This window comes from Pongo abelii, chromosome 5, assembly GCF_028885655.2.
Source record: "Pongo abelii isolate AG06213 chromosome 5, NHGRI_mPonAbe1-v2.0_pri, whole genome shotgun sequence".
In the NCBI taxonomy this organism is placed as follows: Eukaryota; Metazoa; Chordata; class Mammalia; order Primates; family Hominidae; genus Pongo; species Pongo abelii.
The window spans coordinates 21,756,168-21,772,941 of record NC_071990.2 but is presented as its reverse complement, the minus strand read 5'-3'; the positions used below and the strand labels follow the sequence as shown (position 1 = coordinate 21,772,941).

The 16,774-nt window shown below is 40.2% G+C and overlaps 1 protein-coding gene across 25 annotated transcripts in view; it reads right to left on the bottom strand.

Annotated features, from left to right (window-relative positions):
- Nucleotides 1-16,774, bottom strand: part of LOC134761654 (uncharacterized) — a 985,940-nt gene that overhangs the window by 892,322 nt on the left and 76,844 nt on the right. For 6 of the 25 annotated variants that reach the window (XR_010140595.1, XR_010140594.1, XR_010140592.1 and 3 more), the window contains exon 5: nt 15,011-15,136. The exons of 14 other annotated variants lie outside the window; for them this stretch is intronic. Coding sequence is in view for 7 of the 11 variants with exons in the window: in XM_063725382.1 (XP_063581452.1) it covers nt 15,011-15,136 (126 nt within the window). In the remaining 4 variants the exon portion in view is untranslated. Of the gene's footprint in view, nt 1-3,427; nt 4,262-15,010; nt 15,137-16,774 lie in introns of those variants that run through there. 5 more of the 25 variants (XM_063725380.1, XM_063725379.1, XM_063725381.1 and 2 more) reach the window with 2 other exon arrangements.

Genomic DNA, 16,774 nt, shown 5'->3' with positions numbered 1-16,774 from the left:
CCGTCTTAAAAAAAAAAAAAAAAAAAGAATTATCAAGGACCAGGCCGGGTACAGTGGCTCATGCCCGTAATTCCGGCACTTTGGGAGGCTGAGGTGGGTGGATCACCTGAGGTCAGGAGTTCGAGACCAGCCTGGTCAACATGGTGAAACCCTGTCTCTACTAAAAATACAAAAAAATTAGCCGGGTGTGGTGGCATGCGCCTGTAATCCCAGCTACTCGGGAGGCTGACACAGGAGAATCACCTGGGAGGCGGAGGTTGCAGTGAGCCGAGATTGCGCCATTGCACTCCAGCCTGGGTGACGACCCTTTGTTTCCTGATAGGCATTGCTAATCATCAACTAAGAAAACTCAGACCTGGAGCATTTAAGTAACTTTTATTCCTGTACACATTGCCTCTTCCCGCTTCCCTACCCCTCAGCACCCCCACCACGCCAACACAATACAATGCAGACTCTCTCTCATGATATCACCCATTCATACTCCATCCTCATTCACAATAGTCACAGGAGGAAGGAAAGGTTACAGCACCAGAAGACGAAAGCTTGGTGTCACTCAACACATATAGGGGCTACTGTGTCTAGGACACCAAAAAAGAGCAAAGAAGTAAAAAGCAACACCTCCACTTAGGAAGTGTGGCAGGGAAAATGAAAAAAATGTCGCAACATTTACGGAGGAATATACTAAGAATCACTCACTGAGCACAAATCCTTACCCCCACTCCAGCCGACATGGCCCTAGTGACCAGGCCTGCACTTGCCTCCAAAGCTCTCCATTTCTGGCAGCCACAATGGTCTCTTTGGGTCTCCTCACACCAAACTCTTTCTGTCTGTCTTGGGGCCTTCGCCCTGCCTGTACTCCCACCTCAAATGCCCTTCCCCCTGATCTTCACAGGACAGGTTCCTCCTTGTAATCCAGATCTCAGTTTAGATGAAACCTCATCAGAGACACCTCAGCTGACGTCCCAATCTGTAGCACCCGCCCCAGGCACCTTCCCATTGCCCTATTTGAATTCTGTGTATTGCAATATCTCATATTTTTCTCATTATGTTTTATTATTGACATTAATACAGTCAAACCTTACTGTTTACAGATTCTGTATCTGCAAATTCACCTAACTTGCAGAAATTTACGTGTAACCCCAAAATCAATATGCGTGGTGCTTTCCTACTTTCACGAACATGCACAGAGCGGTGAAAGTTCTAAGTTGCCCAAAACACATTCCCAGCTGACGCTAAACAAGGTGACACGCTGCCTTCTTGTTTCAGCTTCAATCATGTAAACAAGTGTCATTTTTAATGCCATGTTCTTTGCATTTTTATGCTTTTTGTTGGTGATTTCACTGTTTGCAATGCCCCCCAAATGGAGGGCTGAAATGCTATTAATATCCAGTGTTCCTAAGCGCAAGAAGTCTGTGATGTGCCTTGCAGAGAAAAGGCATGTGTTTGGTAAGCTTCATTTAGGCATGAGTTGTAGCACTATTAGCCATGAGTTTAATGTTAATGAACCAATAATATATATTAAATTGACACATATATTAAATATATATATCAAATCTAAATGTAAATATATTTTAAAATACAAATAAAACATATATTAAATAAAATACATGCTAAATAAAACACATAAAATAAGCATATGTGTTCATTGATGAAAATCTTGCAGCCAGAGGCTCTCAGGAACCTAACCCTGTATTTTCCCTAGGAGCAATGGTTCAGTATTTGCTAATTCAATGTTCACAGCAACTTTACAGAACATTAACTCTCTCAGATCATGAGACTCAGTGTATTTATTTTTATTTTTATTTATTTATTTTTTGAGACGGAGTCTCGCCTTGTCGCCCAGGCTGGAGTTCCGGCTGGAGTTCAGTGGCACGATCTCAGTTCACTGCAACCTCTGCCTCCCGGGTTCAAGCGATTCTCCTGCCCCAGCCTTCCGAGTAGCTGGGATTACAGGTGCGTGCCACCACACCTGGCTAATTTTTGTATTTTTAGTAGAGATGGGGTTTCACCATGTTGGCCAGGCTGGTCTCAAACTCCTGACCTCGTGATCTGCCGGCTTCGGCCTCCCAAAGTGCTGGGAATACAGGCATGAGCCACTGTGCCCGGCCCAGTGTATTTATTTTTAATATCTGCATTTTTGGAGTTCTCCAAAGAAAGACATTTAACTGAATTTGTCTATTTTGCTTCCGCTAAACCAGACCACAGCTGATGGTGACAAAAGTAACAGAGAAATAGTTAAAAGCTCAATTGTTGTCCTTAATTGAGTTTCAAATAAATTTTTGCATGCAGATGAAGTGGGTTTACACAGCTATGACATAATTTATTATTCACTGAGAGCAAGGACTACACCTGTCTTGCACAGAGATATGGCTCACCAACGCCTACAAACAACGTCTAGCACCAAGTGGGTTCCCACTAAAAATCTCATATATGAATGAAATACTCCATGCCAAACGAAATCCTATTTCTTATACTTATTTCCCCTGAAAAACGATATACCAAGTCTAAGGTACTAAATTCTTCCTTCCATTTAGCTTGGGTGGATACAAAATTTGAGGCAATGACATTATAAAGACACGGTCAAGGAGTTCAAAAACAGAGATCTGGGTTTGATTTCTCTGAACTGCTACACGTGTGAGCTTGGAGACTACACTTTACCTCTCAGAATCTCATTTTTTGTCTCAAAATTAGGGAAATACCACCTCCAGCAGATGACTGTGATACATCAATGTGATAATGTATATACAATTTCTAATACCTTGCTTCACACCTAACAGGCACTGAATAAAGACCATTCCTTCAAGCCTACGTGGAATCATGAGTCACACAGAGTAGCATCGCCAGAGGCAACAGAAAGTCCTCACTTGATATGGCAGAAACAGGAAGAGGGTTAGGTAGTCTCCGGCAGGCTGGCCAGTTTTGATCTTTACAGCTTGGTTGATGATCCCCTCAGCCCTAACTTCAAAAGCAATTCCTGTCCTCAGGGGTTGGTAACTGCCTTCCCCTCTACCCAAAAAACAAGAAAAAAAATGGTGAAAATCCACAGCCTCTTTTGTCTTTATTTGCATTTTCTTTTGTTTAATTGTAGCAGAATATACATAACATAAAAATTTACCATTTTGTCCGGGCGTGGTGGCTCATGTCTGTAATCCCAGCACTTTGGGAGGCCGGGTGGATCACGAGGTCAGGAGTTCAAGACTAGCCTGACAAACATAGTGAAACCCTGTCAATACTAAAAATACAAGAATTAGCTAGACGTAGTGGAACACACCTGTAATCCCAGCTACTTAGGAGGCTGAGGCAGGAGAATCACTTGAACCCGGGAGGCAGAGGCTGCAGTGATCCAAGATCACGCCACTGCACTCCAGCCTGGGCAACAGAGTGAGACTCTGAGACTTCGAGACTCTGTCTCAAAAAAAAAAAAAACAAAACAAAACATTTTAACCATTTTTTAAAAGTGTCTTCTTTCTTAAACGCAGTCTCTGACAGGGGCTGCATAAAGATATGCATGAGATTTGGCCTTGAGAATATTGTAAGATTGCATATAGTGCTCCTAAGCTTAGATGTATGACCCCCAACCAATTTTCCACTACTTTCTACTGAATGCCTCACTTGAGAAACAGACATCCTCCTGAAACTCCGCCTGCCATTCTCATTCTTGAAACTTTACTATTACATTTTGTGGGTGAATCTCTATTTTACATAATCTGCCAAAATTTCCTAGCTGGCATGATGAAATGAGTTTTTAAAATTTCTTTCTGCCTATATATTTTTCTGTAGTGAGGAAGTTGGATGATGTCTAACACCCATTTGAGGTCTCACATATTATAATTCTGTTATTAAAATCACAGGAACGATTATACAGCACACTATCTACACACAGGGTAAAATGTTGCTTCAGTTAGCACAGACCAAAAATGGCATGCTTACAGTATCACACATTCCCAAACAAAGCATATCAAGCTTTGTATAACTGCCACTGAAATAGCTGCAAGAAAAACAAACACCATTTCAGTGACCTCACACAACCTCATTCTATAAACATTACAAAAACTCCTTTTACACTGATCTGTTTAAGGCAGCAAGACTTAAGGGTTGACTGATAAAGCTTTCATGGGAGTTCAATTAGTTTTTTAAAAAACCAAGTGAGTTTTGCAGAACTTATTGGCAGATTAATGTAGAAGAGCTGAGCAGCAAGCTTGCCTTCGTCAGAGGAATGAAGCGAGCCGTGGCTTTGGGTCTCTCGCATGGAACTTCTGACCTGAGAAGAAGGTGATCATAGGCCCAGTGAGTTACCACAGATGTTCCCCTATCGCCTTGATATACTGACTCATCACTTGTCTCACTTAGTCCTCAAAGGTAGGTATCATGTTCAAGTATTTGAGACTTTCTAACATACTTGTCCAGTTCTGTGGCATTTCAAGAACCACCTTATTAGCAAACAAAGCCACCCACTGAATGTGTTCAGAATTACAAACGCACACTCCTATGCTTTTCCTACATGAGTGATATCCAAACCCCTTCCATCAGAAACACTTTATTCCAGTTATCTACTACACAGCTGGCAATTCCAATATAGGAAGGAATCCTCTCCTTGTCCACATGACAAAACACTGCTAACATGTAAATGTATTGGAGTTCTGCTTCTGTGTATGAAGTATTAAATGCAACAGGAGGAGGAGGAGTGTGTGGGAGAAGGAAAAGAGGAGAAAAGAAATAATAAAATAGGCTAGGCGTGGTGGCTCACACCTGTAATCCCAGCACTTTGGGAGGCCAAAGCGGGTGGATCATCTGAGGTCAGGAGTTCGAGACCAGCCTGGCCAACATGACGAAACCCTGTCTCTACTAAAAATACAAAAAAATTTCTCAAAAAGAAAAGAAATAATAAAATAATGGATTTCAAACCCAACAATCTGGATAATTGCATTAAATGCAAATGATCCAAACATTATAGTTAAAAGGACTGCTAAAAAAACTTACAAGTAGCATCACGTTTAATTGTGAAAGACTAAGTGCTGTGCCAGGCGTGGTGGCTCATGCCTGTAATCCCAACACTTTGGGAGGCCAAGGCAGGTGGATCACCTGAGGTCAGGAGTTCAAGACCACCCTGACTAACATGGTGAAACCCCATCTCTACTAAAAATACAAAAATTAGCTGGGCATAGTGGCAGGCACCTATAATCCCAGCTACTCGGGAGGCTGAGGCAGGAGAATCACTTGAACCCAGGAGGCGGAGGTTGCAGTGAGCCGAGATCGCGACATTGCACTCCAGCCTAAGTGACAGAGAGGGACTCTGTCTCAAAAAAAAAAAAAAAAACACCAAGTGCTTTGACTTCAATGTTTGTTCATTAAAAATGACTCATAAAGAAAGGGAGCTGACAAGCCACAAACTTGGAGAGAATGTCTAAAAGACACATAAAATGCTACTACCCAGAATTTATAAAGAGCTCCTACAAAAAAGCAAATTACAGCCAAACACAATGGCACATGCCTGAAGTCCCAGCTACTAAGAAGGCTAAGGCAGGAGGATCACTTGAAGGCCAAGAACAGACCATCCTGGGCAACATAGTGAGACCTCATCTCAAAAAAAAAAAAAAAAAAAAAAAATACAGACCATAGAAGAAGTGACAAATGCAAATATTCATTTGCATACAAATGGCCAATAATAAATGTAAAGATGTACAATCTCATTAAGTATCCAGAAATACAAATTAAAACCTTATATAAGAAACTATGCTAAACATAATAGCAAAGGTAAGTTTGCAATGGTGTTGAATGATAGGAATATTTTACTCATTACTCATGAATGTTTGTCCCAACCACCTTGAAAAACAAGCCAGCACCAACTCAGAAAGTGGAATATATGCATGCCCTGTAATCCAGTTATTCTCCTTGGGAATATATCCCAGAAAAACTGTGTACCAGTTGCTCTGTGTACCAGGATACAAGAATGTCCACAGCAGTATTATTTGCAATGACCAAACTGCAAACTACTTGACTTAGTTTGGCTCCTCTCAGAAGCAGACCCTAAGATAAAAATTAAGTTCATTTAGAAGAAAAAAATAAACAAAAAAAACTGGTAGGGATATGGGGGAGTAATACAGGGAAGAAAAGGCAGCCAATAAAGGGTGTGCCATTAAACCAACTACTGTGTGAATCACTGGGGCATCCTCTCATAGAGAAACTAGGGGAACTGCAATTATCCAAGGGAGCTGCGGTATTTACACCCCAACTCCCCATAGTCATTGGTTGAGACCTGTCCCCAGGGGCACTCCTGGCTTTCTGTGATGCGCAAGGCTTTCTGTAGTTGGGATGGAGAGGAGAGCCCTTAGACACGGATGCAGATAATGCATCTGGAGGTTGATGAGTGCATCAAGAAAGAGCTAAAAGACATGGGTGAAGAATTGACAGAATCTGCTACAAAACAAAACCCACAAGTCCACTGACAGGAAATGGATAAACTGAGGTACATTCATACACAGTAGTACTATACAGCAATGAAAATAAATGTATAAAGTTGCACACATCACAAAACATATAACGTTAATTTTTAAAAAGGCAATAGAAGAAACACATTCCAGTTTCATATATTTGAAGTTTTAAAACATGCAAAATAAAGCAACTATTAGTTAGGGACACATATATGGCGAAATCATGAAGGAACACAAGAAAATGGAAAACAAAAATGTCAGGATGCTGACTTATGTAAAATATGCTAAGAGACTAAATGTGTTTGAAATTATCAGAATTACATTTTATTTTGCAGAAATTAATTTTAATTGAAAAGGGAAAAGTTGTATCTGAGGTACACGTGAGGAGGAATAATTGAAAGATAAAACAGAATTGAGACTGTTCTATGCTGGATGGCAGACACATGGGTCAGCATTTTATTGCTGTCTATTTCAGAAATGTATGTACACTTTTTTATGCATAAAATATTTCAAAAAAGTAAAAGATTGAAATAAAAGATATCAAAACATTCACATAATTTCTCTGAGTGGAAGAATAATGGATTTTCTTTTCTTCTTTTTACTCTTCTGTATTTTCTGCAATAAATGTACATTCTTTTTATATTAATAAAACAATTTGAAATTAATCATTTCCTCATAACCCCCCCTTATCTCCTAATTCTAGTTCTACCACCTTGGACACATGGCCAATCTAGAAAAAGAGGGAAATCAGTTACTTGATTCCCTGCTGTGGTTATTAACTTACACAGAGATCCCTGGTTTGCTAATTCAGCTGCAAATTTACATTTGCCCACAGGCATTGAAGCCAAAAAAAAAAAAAGTAGGCCAATTCTAAAATAAATCATCCAGTGGGCAATTAAATACTTGATAAAAATTGAAGGGAAGAAAGAATCAGAACTCTATAGGTTAAATCCTATTATAACCAATTTCATATGACAGTTTCTATTCTCTCATGAGGGATTTTGAGTGGAATTCAGGTTATGCCAAACATTGCTTGAAAAGACTGAAGTATTTAAAGAATATTAAGAGACACAATGTGTTAATAACAATCACAATCACAATTTTTATTTTGAAAGACAAATTATACCTGAAAAGGGGGAACAGACTGCATGGTCTACATCACTATTGAATATGGGAAGACTGAAGCTCCAAGATGCTTGAAATAACCAACTTGTGTATTCATCAAATGCCATGTATATTTTGTCAAACCATTAAAAACTAAAATCATTACTGCTGCTCTCAGAGGTTACGTCTATCACACAACTGGTTCCACTATTTGAATATAAATTTATAATCAATATCAGTCATCCTATCAATGCTAGAACAGAATAAATGTTCTTTACAGGTTGCAAAAACTTATTATTATAGTCACTACTAGAAAGCGGGTGAATTTGTGATGCCCTACGATGTATTTGTCCATTCTATTAGCAGCATCATGTTTTGATGATGTATCAGTTAGTATGTCTTCCTTTGGGACTCCAAAATCATTAAGGTTTATGTATTCATAATCTGAGAGGCCTAAGTGAATAGGCTTGAGGGCCCCAGGAGCACTTAAAAGCTAGTTGGGAAGAAAAGTGCCTGCCCAAATAGCTTTTGCAGAGCAACAGACCGTGAATCTCCTTTGTGAGCTCAGATAAGCTTGGACTGAAGAGGACTCTCATAAACTCCTGCTTACCCAAACTGCAATATCTGCCTCTGTGAGTCTCTAGCCCTGACCCCTGACAGCCCCTTCCATTTAACCTGTTCTTTCAGTGTGACTGTGTATAACAAAGGTTGTGCAGGAATGCCGCATGCCCTACAATATTTATATCAATCCAAAATTCTCTTAACAACCAAGCTTGGGGGCTGCAAGTTTTGTACCACAGTGTCTGAAACAGAAGTGAAAACAGAAGAGGCCCTCCAATTTTGAGGTATAACAGTATGTACCTCGTAACTATAGTTTACAAGAGCAGCAAACGTATTATACTAAGAACCTTAATTTAGAAAAATCCAGTAGCCCACAAAGGCTGAAAGATTAAAAAAAAAATTGGAGTCAATCACAAAAATAACCAGTGTATTTTTTCTAAAAAAAAAAAAAAAAAAAAAAAATACTAAACCTCTGAACCATGTATTGTTTTCTATTTAATAAAAGAAAAATATTTTCTGGTTTTCTAATATGAAAAACCAACTTCAAAGGACCTTTATAAGTACCATAAGGTAGTATTGTCACCCAGGCAATTTCAAAAGGTCTTTCAAACCACCCTCAGATAACTAATCTGTTACTTGGCAACTCTTATGAGAAAACATCTTTAAAGAGTTGATAAACAATCATTATCTTTAAACAGCATCCCAAAAACTAAAATCCCTGGATAACATAGATTTTTCATTTTTACCTCTCTCAGACTCTACCTCACAACTCCTTCTCTAATTTAAAAATAATAATAATTAAAAAGCTAATGAGAAGAAGTCCTACAACAGATTCTGTAAAAACGCACCTTGCAAAAATGGGTATCAAATAAAATCTATCTTTGAATTTAGAGAAAAGACAGAGAGGCAATAAAAGGATACAACTTTAAATGAGGAAAAATCTTTACATCATCATTTACTTTTCCATTTTAATTAAACTTGAATTCCAAATGATGCTGAGTTTATTAACAAGATAATTCTTTATAAGTCACTACTGAGCAGGTTCCATAAGAATTTTATGGTCTGTCAATATCAAATGGTAAAGAGTAATCTAAGAATTTAGTGAGTCAATAAAATAAAAGGCATTCACAGTACACCCACACGTAACCTGAGAACTCCCTTGAGGACTAGGGGGGTGGTTTCAAGTGACTTTCAACATCACCAATTAAAGCAAAAGCCTCAGCATTAAATATGCCATTTGCACCTCAATCTACTTCATCTCCCTCTCCAACCAACAGACAGCTCCCTGAATACAGTTGCACAAGTGCCCACTATGTATCTTGAGAGATGAAATTAGAATTTTTATGGCTGGAAAATATTTACAGATCACATAAATACTTATACAGATCAGAGAAGTGAAATAAATTTTGAATCACCAAAATGTACTACTTACTGGGGTGCTCTGTTTACCCCAACTAAGCTCTATTTACTACAGTGCTATTTTTTAAGGCCTTCTGGAGTTCCAGGCTCAGACCTTTACTAAAACACAATGTAAGGATTCCAGATTTCCAGTGTCCTAAAATCAGTGGCCTCTTTAGGTTAAGTGTAAATGAGTGAGTATGTGTGGGTGGGGAGAAAAGGGTTGAGAAGATGTTGAAGAGAAGACAGAGTATCTTGAAAGGAAATTCCTCTTAACCCAACATGAGATTTTTGGAAATTCAGGACAGTTCAGGGTAACATGAAGTATCACTTAAGTAAGAAGGTGCATGAAGACACTTATGTTAGAATTCTCTATATTTTTTAATAAAATATAAGATGGCAGAAATCTAACAATCTGAGAATTATAATCCAATTTTCAGCATTGCAATGCTGGGTCATGTTTTACTTTTTCTAGCAATATCTTATTTTAATTCAATATTTACAAGAAAGGAAAGTTAAGCAGCATAACTCAAAATTCTGATGTTATACTGGAAAACATTTCTGTCAAATAGGAAAATAGCCCTGCACATGGCTGTTTCCCCTCTGAAATTACATTGATATCGACCTCTCCTCTTCTATAGAGGAACTTTACCACCACGAAGGCCAGGATTACGTTCAGTGAATACGTGAATAATTCCCACTGCATTAGCTTTAATGCAGCTGCCACAACCATTTACACTAACACCCTTTTACACAACTGCTATGACTTTTGCTAAAAACTCAGCTGTTACATCTACATTTTTTACAAGATAATAATATATCTGGTAAAGCCACCAAGGGCCGTGGCAGAAACACCAAATGCAGAGGGCCTTGAGGGTTGAATAAGCCCATTGTCTGTTTTCAAACAAGAAGGCTGTATTCATGTTGAAACCAGAGTATAAAAAGTAGATTAGAACAAAGCCTTAAAATCAGAAACAAATCAAAAGTAGCTGAAAACCCACTCACATGTTTTAAACTACCATTTCTATGCTTGGCATTGTTTTGTATATTTCCATTACAAAATAAACGTGGAGATGATAGAAATTTATGAGGGCAGCACTTTCATAGAAGAGGTACTTTTTTTCTTTTTTGAATTTATCTTGAATATTTAAAATGCCTTTTGGGGGAGAAGAATATCCTTACCATTTTAAAAACATATAAAGTGAGCTGGAGATTTGTCAACTTATTAAGGACTTGATTTTGTGCTTCAGTCAAAGATATGTTACACTAAAGAAATAATATTATTTTATACTTATGTCTCTCTGTACAGTTTATTAATAAGCAGTTTCATGTAAATTACCTTAATCCTTATAACAACCCTGTGAAGTAAGTATGGTTGGTCCATAGGTGGATTAAAACCCCGTGTCTCAGTGTAGAAGGTATTTGTCATGTTTTCTCCCTGGTTAGCACCTTTTGAACACCCTTGATGTAGCTGGATAATTTTCAGCTAATAAGTCCCACTTTCCAATTAAACAACTCAGAAAACTTCGTTCTCCAGTCTCCTTTGCAGCTAGGGTGACTTCAGTACCACCAGTTAGATTCACCCTTGAACAACTTGGATTCACATGCGGGCAACTTGCAGGAGGAAGCAACATACCGGTATGGATTTGACTTGGTTTTACAAGTAAGGATGGCAATCGTGGTATCCAGCTTAGGGGGCCAGTGATGGTTGCAAGACTGCCTTCTCAGAGCAGGCAGATTTCCTGGCAGCATTAGAAACCACAGCATCCGGTTGGGTGCGATGGCTCATGCCCGTAATGCTAGCACTTTGGGAGGCTGAGGAGGGCGGGTCACTTGAGGTCAGGAGTTCGAGACTAGCCTGGCCAACATGGTGAAACCCTGCCTCTACTAAAAATACAAAAAAAGTGGCCGGGGGCAGTGGTCACACCTGTAATCCCAGCACTTTGGGAGGCCGAGGCGGGCAGATCACGAGGTCAGGAGATCGAGACCATCCTAGCTAACACAGTGAAACCCCGTCTCTACTAAAAACACAAAAAATTACCCGGGCGTGGTGGTGGGCTCCTGTAGTCCCAGCTACTCGGGAGGCTGAGGCAGGAGAACGGCGTGAACCTGGGAGGCAGAGCTTGCAGTGAGCCGAGATCGTGCCACTGCACTCCAGCCTGGGCGACAGAGTGAGACTCCGTCTCAAAAAAAAAAAAAAAAAATACAAAAAATTAGCTGGGCGTGGTGGTGGGCACCTGTAATCCCAACTACTCCGGAGGCTGAGGCAGGAGAATCACTTGAACCTGGGAGGCAGAGGTTGCAGTGAGCCGAGATAGCGCCACTGTACTCCAACCTAGGTGACAGAGCAAGACTCCATCTCAAAAAAAAAAAAAAAAGAAAGAAAGAAAGAAACCACAGCATCCAGGGCTCAAGGGGGCAGCACAGGTGGTGACAGTTTCCTCTTTAGGCCAGTTCTTTGCCACGGTTTTGGAAATTGTTTCCGAAACTTTTAGCTATGTGCCTAGTTCTTCAGCCCTCCCAAGGCGACCACAAGCTTCTCAATATCCTCTCAATAAATTCCATTTCTGCTTAACCAGAGTCCGTTTCTGTGGCTTACAATTAAGGACCCTGATTCAACCATTTACTGAGGTTGTTGCACAATATTCATTCTCTTTGGGAAGTCTTCTCTGGCCAAGCAACCTTTAGCCTAAGTCCAAAAGGATGCATAAGACTCAACCAAGCCAAGGCTGAGGTGTTGAGGTGGGGAAAGGGGAATGGTATTGTAGGCAGAGGGCCAGGCAGTGCAAAGGCCCTGTGGTGGAAAAGATGAACCACCAGTCTTGAGCATAGTGAATGGCATGGGGGAGAACTTAATGAAATGAGGCAAACAGGTGAGCAGAGGCCAGTGTACAAGGGCATGGTCACACATGTTTCGCCTCTAAGCCTGCATGTCAGAAAAGAAAATTTCTTTATTAAGCCAAAATAAAAGTAGACACAAGCAACACACATTTGAAATTTTACCCTGAGAAGTTTCAGAGTAAGCAAGACCAATACCCCAACTACTAGGTAGGGTTCCAAACACGTAAAGATAGTGATAATGTTGATAATGTTTCCCCTACATGCTTTTTTTTTTTTTTTTTTTTTTTGAGACAGGGTCTCACTGTATTGCTCAGGCTGGAGTGCAGTGGTGGGATCTCAGCTCATTGCAACCTCCACTCCTGGGCTCAAGCAATCCTCCCACCTCACCTCAGCCTCCCTAGTAGCTGGGACTACAGGCACACACCACCACACCTGGCTAATTTTATATCCTTTCTTATACACACAGAAACATTCCCATGTTCTTCAAGTATTCAAGTAATAACCCAGCCATAAAAGTCTATCGGACAGCACAATGGATCTGGACTGAGGAAACCTGTGTCTGAGCACTTAAGCAAAACTTACTAAATCCATAATCTTAGAAAAATTACATGCATTATCTGGGCAGGTTGCCCAAATCAATAAGATACAGAAGTATCTGCTGCCCTCCATACCTCATGGAATTTTAAGGCTCACATGAGCCAAGAGATGTGCAAGCTCTATATATTAGGTATTATTAGTAAGGAGTAATTGTGATGACGATAATAGCTATTAGGAAATGTCACTGGGCATGGTGGCTCATGCCTGTAATCCCAGCACTTTGGGAGGCCAAGGCAGGAGGATCCATTGATCCCGGGAGTTCAAGACCAGCCTGAGCAACATAGAGAGACCCTGTCTTTACAAAAAATAAAAACTAAAAAATTAGCCAGGCATGGTGATACACGTCTGTGGTGTTAGCTACTCAGAGGCTGAGGCGGGAGGATCGCTTGAGCCCAGAAGGCAGAGGTTGCAATGAGCCATGACCGTGCCACTGCAGTCCAGCCTGGGTGACAGGGCGAGGCCTTGTCTCAAAAAAAATTAAAAAATTAAAAAATTTGACCAAATGCAAAGTACTTTGGGATGGTTTATCTTTTCAGTTCTAAACTATTTAGTGGAAATTTCTATGTGGAATTTTTGGCTGCCATAGTTTTGACCTCAAACAAACTCACAATCTAGAAGACGTAAACAAGTATATTGCAGCATTATAAACGGTAACAGATAAACCACCATTTTCAGAACAACAAATACTTTGTCTTACTCATCTTTGTATCTCTAGTATCTAGGTGGCAGTACCTTAAAGATAGTAAGCAAGATATTGTCTTTGCCTGCATCTAGTTAAGTCATTCCCCAATTTGAATGTTAAAGATAATTAAACAAATCACAAAGTGAATGCTTAGAAACCAATCTAGTTGCCAGGCGCGGTGGCTCACGCCTGTAATCCCAGGAAGGAGGCCGAGGCGGGTGGATCACGAGGTCAGGAGTTCAAGATCAGCCTGGCCAACATGGTGAAACGCTGTCTCTACTAAAAACTACAAAAAGTAGCTGGGCGTGGTGGCATGCGCCTGTGGTTCCAGCTACTCAGGAGGCTGAGGCAGAAGAATTGTTTGAACCCGGGAGGTGGAGGTTGCAGTGAGCCGTGATCATGTCACTGCACTCCAGCCTGAACGACAGGGTGAGGCTCCGTCTCAAAAAAGAAAAAAAAAAAAGAAACCAATCTAGTTTGGCCAACTATGCAGCCAAATCCATGATAACCAAGTTTGAAAGGTTTCATTTAATCTTCAGCATATTTCACCACAGAACAGTAGAGAGATGGTGGATTTATTATAAAAATATTTGGCCCCAGGCTCACGCCTGTAATCCCAGCACTTTGGGATATCAAGGCGGGCAGATCACGAGGTCAGGTGATCCCGACCAGCCTGGCTAACACGGTGAAACCCCATCTCTACTAAAAATACAAAAAAATTAGCCTGGCGTGGTGGCATGCGCCTGTAATCCCAGCTACTCCAGAGGCTGAGGCAGGTGAATTCCTTGAACCTGGGAGGCGGAGGTTGCAGTGAGACGAGATCGCGCCACTGCACTTCAGCCTGGGCTACAGAGTGAGACTCCGTCTCAAAAAATAAAAATAAAAAATATATATATTTGGCCGGGCTCAGTGGCTCAAGCCTGTAATTCCAGCACTTTGGGAAGCTGAGGCAGGCGGCGGATCACCTGTGGTCAGGAGTTTGAGACCAGCCTGGGCAACATGGTGAAACCTCGTCTCTACTAAAAATACAAAAATTAGCTGGGCGTGGTGGCGTGCGCCTGTAATTCCAGCTACTAGGGAGGCTGAGGCAGGAGAATCGCTTGAACCTGGGAGGCGGAGGAGATCTCGATGAGCCGAGATCGCACCATTGCACTCCAGCCTGGGTGGGCAACAAGAGTGAAACTCCGTCTCAAAAAAAAAAAAAAAGAAAGAAAGAAGAAAGAAACTGCTTATTTTGCCCTCTGTGTCTTCACTAACAGACGTGGACTACATTACAAACCCCAACAGCAACAACCCAGATTCACCAGCCTTAGAAGGAAACATCAGAGATATGCCTAAGCCATCCCTACTGCGCACGAAAACCCATTGCATTCAGGAAAAAAAAGTAGCAACTTACATGGCATTCCACAGCCCACCTCAGAAGTACATCCCAATTTTTCACAACTCTCGCAGTCAGACTGTGAGGAAAGCAATTTTGAGCGGAAGTCAGAGGTGGACATGGGTTTCCAGATAGCAAAAGAGTCTGTAAGTTAAAAGAGAATGTTCAGTCACAGCTTGAAAGTGGAAGTAAAAGGGACTATTAAGAAATGACAGCAAAACTAAGACTTACTGTCAAGAAAGAGAAGCAATTCCAAGAACTGTTTAATCCATTAAACTGATGCCCAACTATCCAAGTATATTCAGAACTTAATTTGATCGTGCCCTGATCTGCCTTTACATTTTAATTAAGATTAGCTGAGCATGTAAATTAGTTTTGAGCATAATATCCTAGGGTGAACAAAACTAAAAAGAACGGAAATAAGTCCATCCAAGAAGGAAATGCGGGGAAAGGCAATCCTTGGGGATCCTTTGATCCTCAAGGTGAGGGCACCAGACAGATGACGAAGGTGGTAGCATTAAGAACTCAGCTGGAAGCACTTTTCCATTTAGTTTCTTCCTTGGAAGGGTGCCCATTCATGACAAAGACAAGGAAATGCAGTAAGTCTGAGTAGAACTTAATATAAACAGTGAGCTCTTTCTCAATCCTAAACTGCAGGCCTACTAAATCCACATCCTGGTATCACGCCTTTAAAAAATGAAAAACCTAGCGATACAGTCTTAGCTCATACTTAACTTGTTATCTAGGATATTCCTGTGTTACATTTTTGCCTTACTTACATAAAGCCTGTCATTCAACACTTTATAATCTTTTAATTCATTTTCTTCTCCGTTTACTCTGTCCTTCACTTTTCCTTGTATATTGTATTTATGTAAATGTATGTATGTATAAAATTACCATATGTATATACATACAGTCTAAAACTAAATCTTATTCTACTGATCTAAAGTTAACTAAAAGGATTAAGTAACAGATCTGCAAACTACTGAACTGAAATTTTTTTGACTTCGGTGTCTAAACTTTCACAACTACAATTGTTTTCAAACTTTAAATATCCTTAATTTTCCAGGATTTCTTCCAAAATCATTGTTTCCTGCCATCAACATAGTTTTAAGTTTCATAAAACATCCATGTATACACAGGCTTTTTTATCTGCTAATCAACATCATCCATAGGCCATTTGTTTCTAAAGATAACTTCAGTTAAAATTGATCTTATTCATCAGTTTAGGTGGCAGAACTCAGACATGATGCTCAGAGCCCAAGCTCTGCAATCTGCACAGAAATGATTTTATACCCATACAATTGCTTCCTGCCAGAGGACTACGGGAGGGCAGCCTTGGGAATTTAAATGACCGATTTACCCAGGGAAAGAAAGCTTATTTTTAGTAAGTGGGAAAAAAAAAATGTTGATTTAATTTATTTTACTGCCTGTGAATCTCCTTTGGAAAGGAGAAGCAGAGTTTGATTAATTAGATTAGCAAATGCAGTAAGTTGTTTATTCACTTGGGTGAATCAATGTTTCCCTGAATTTAGTTTAGCTTTATTTTATGCTTTCAAACCCATCCAGTAGGTAAGATGGTGAAAGCCAAAAGCCTTTCTCTCCCACAGCTCCTTGGAATATCTTTTCACATGTTAATTTGATCTTTTTGTGATTGGAGGCAGACGCATTTCACAGTGCCTCCCTCTCCCCTCCCCACTCCACCCCAGCATATGGGTAACACACATATAGATGATAGAAAATTATAGATGATAGAAAATTGACTACAGGGCTCTATTTCCA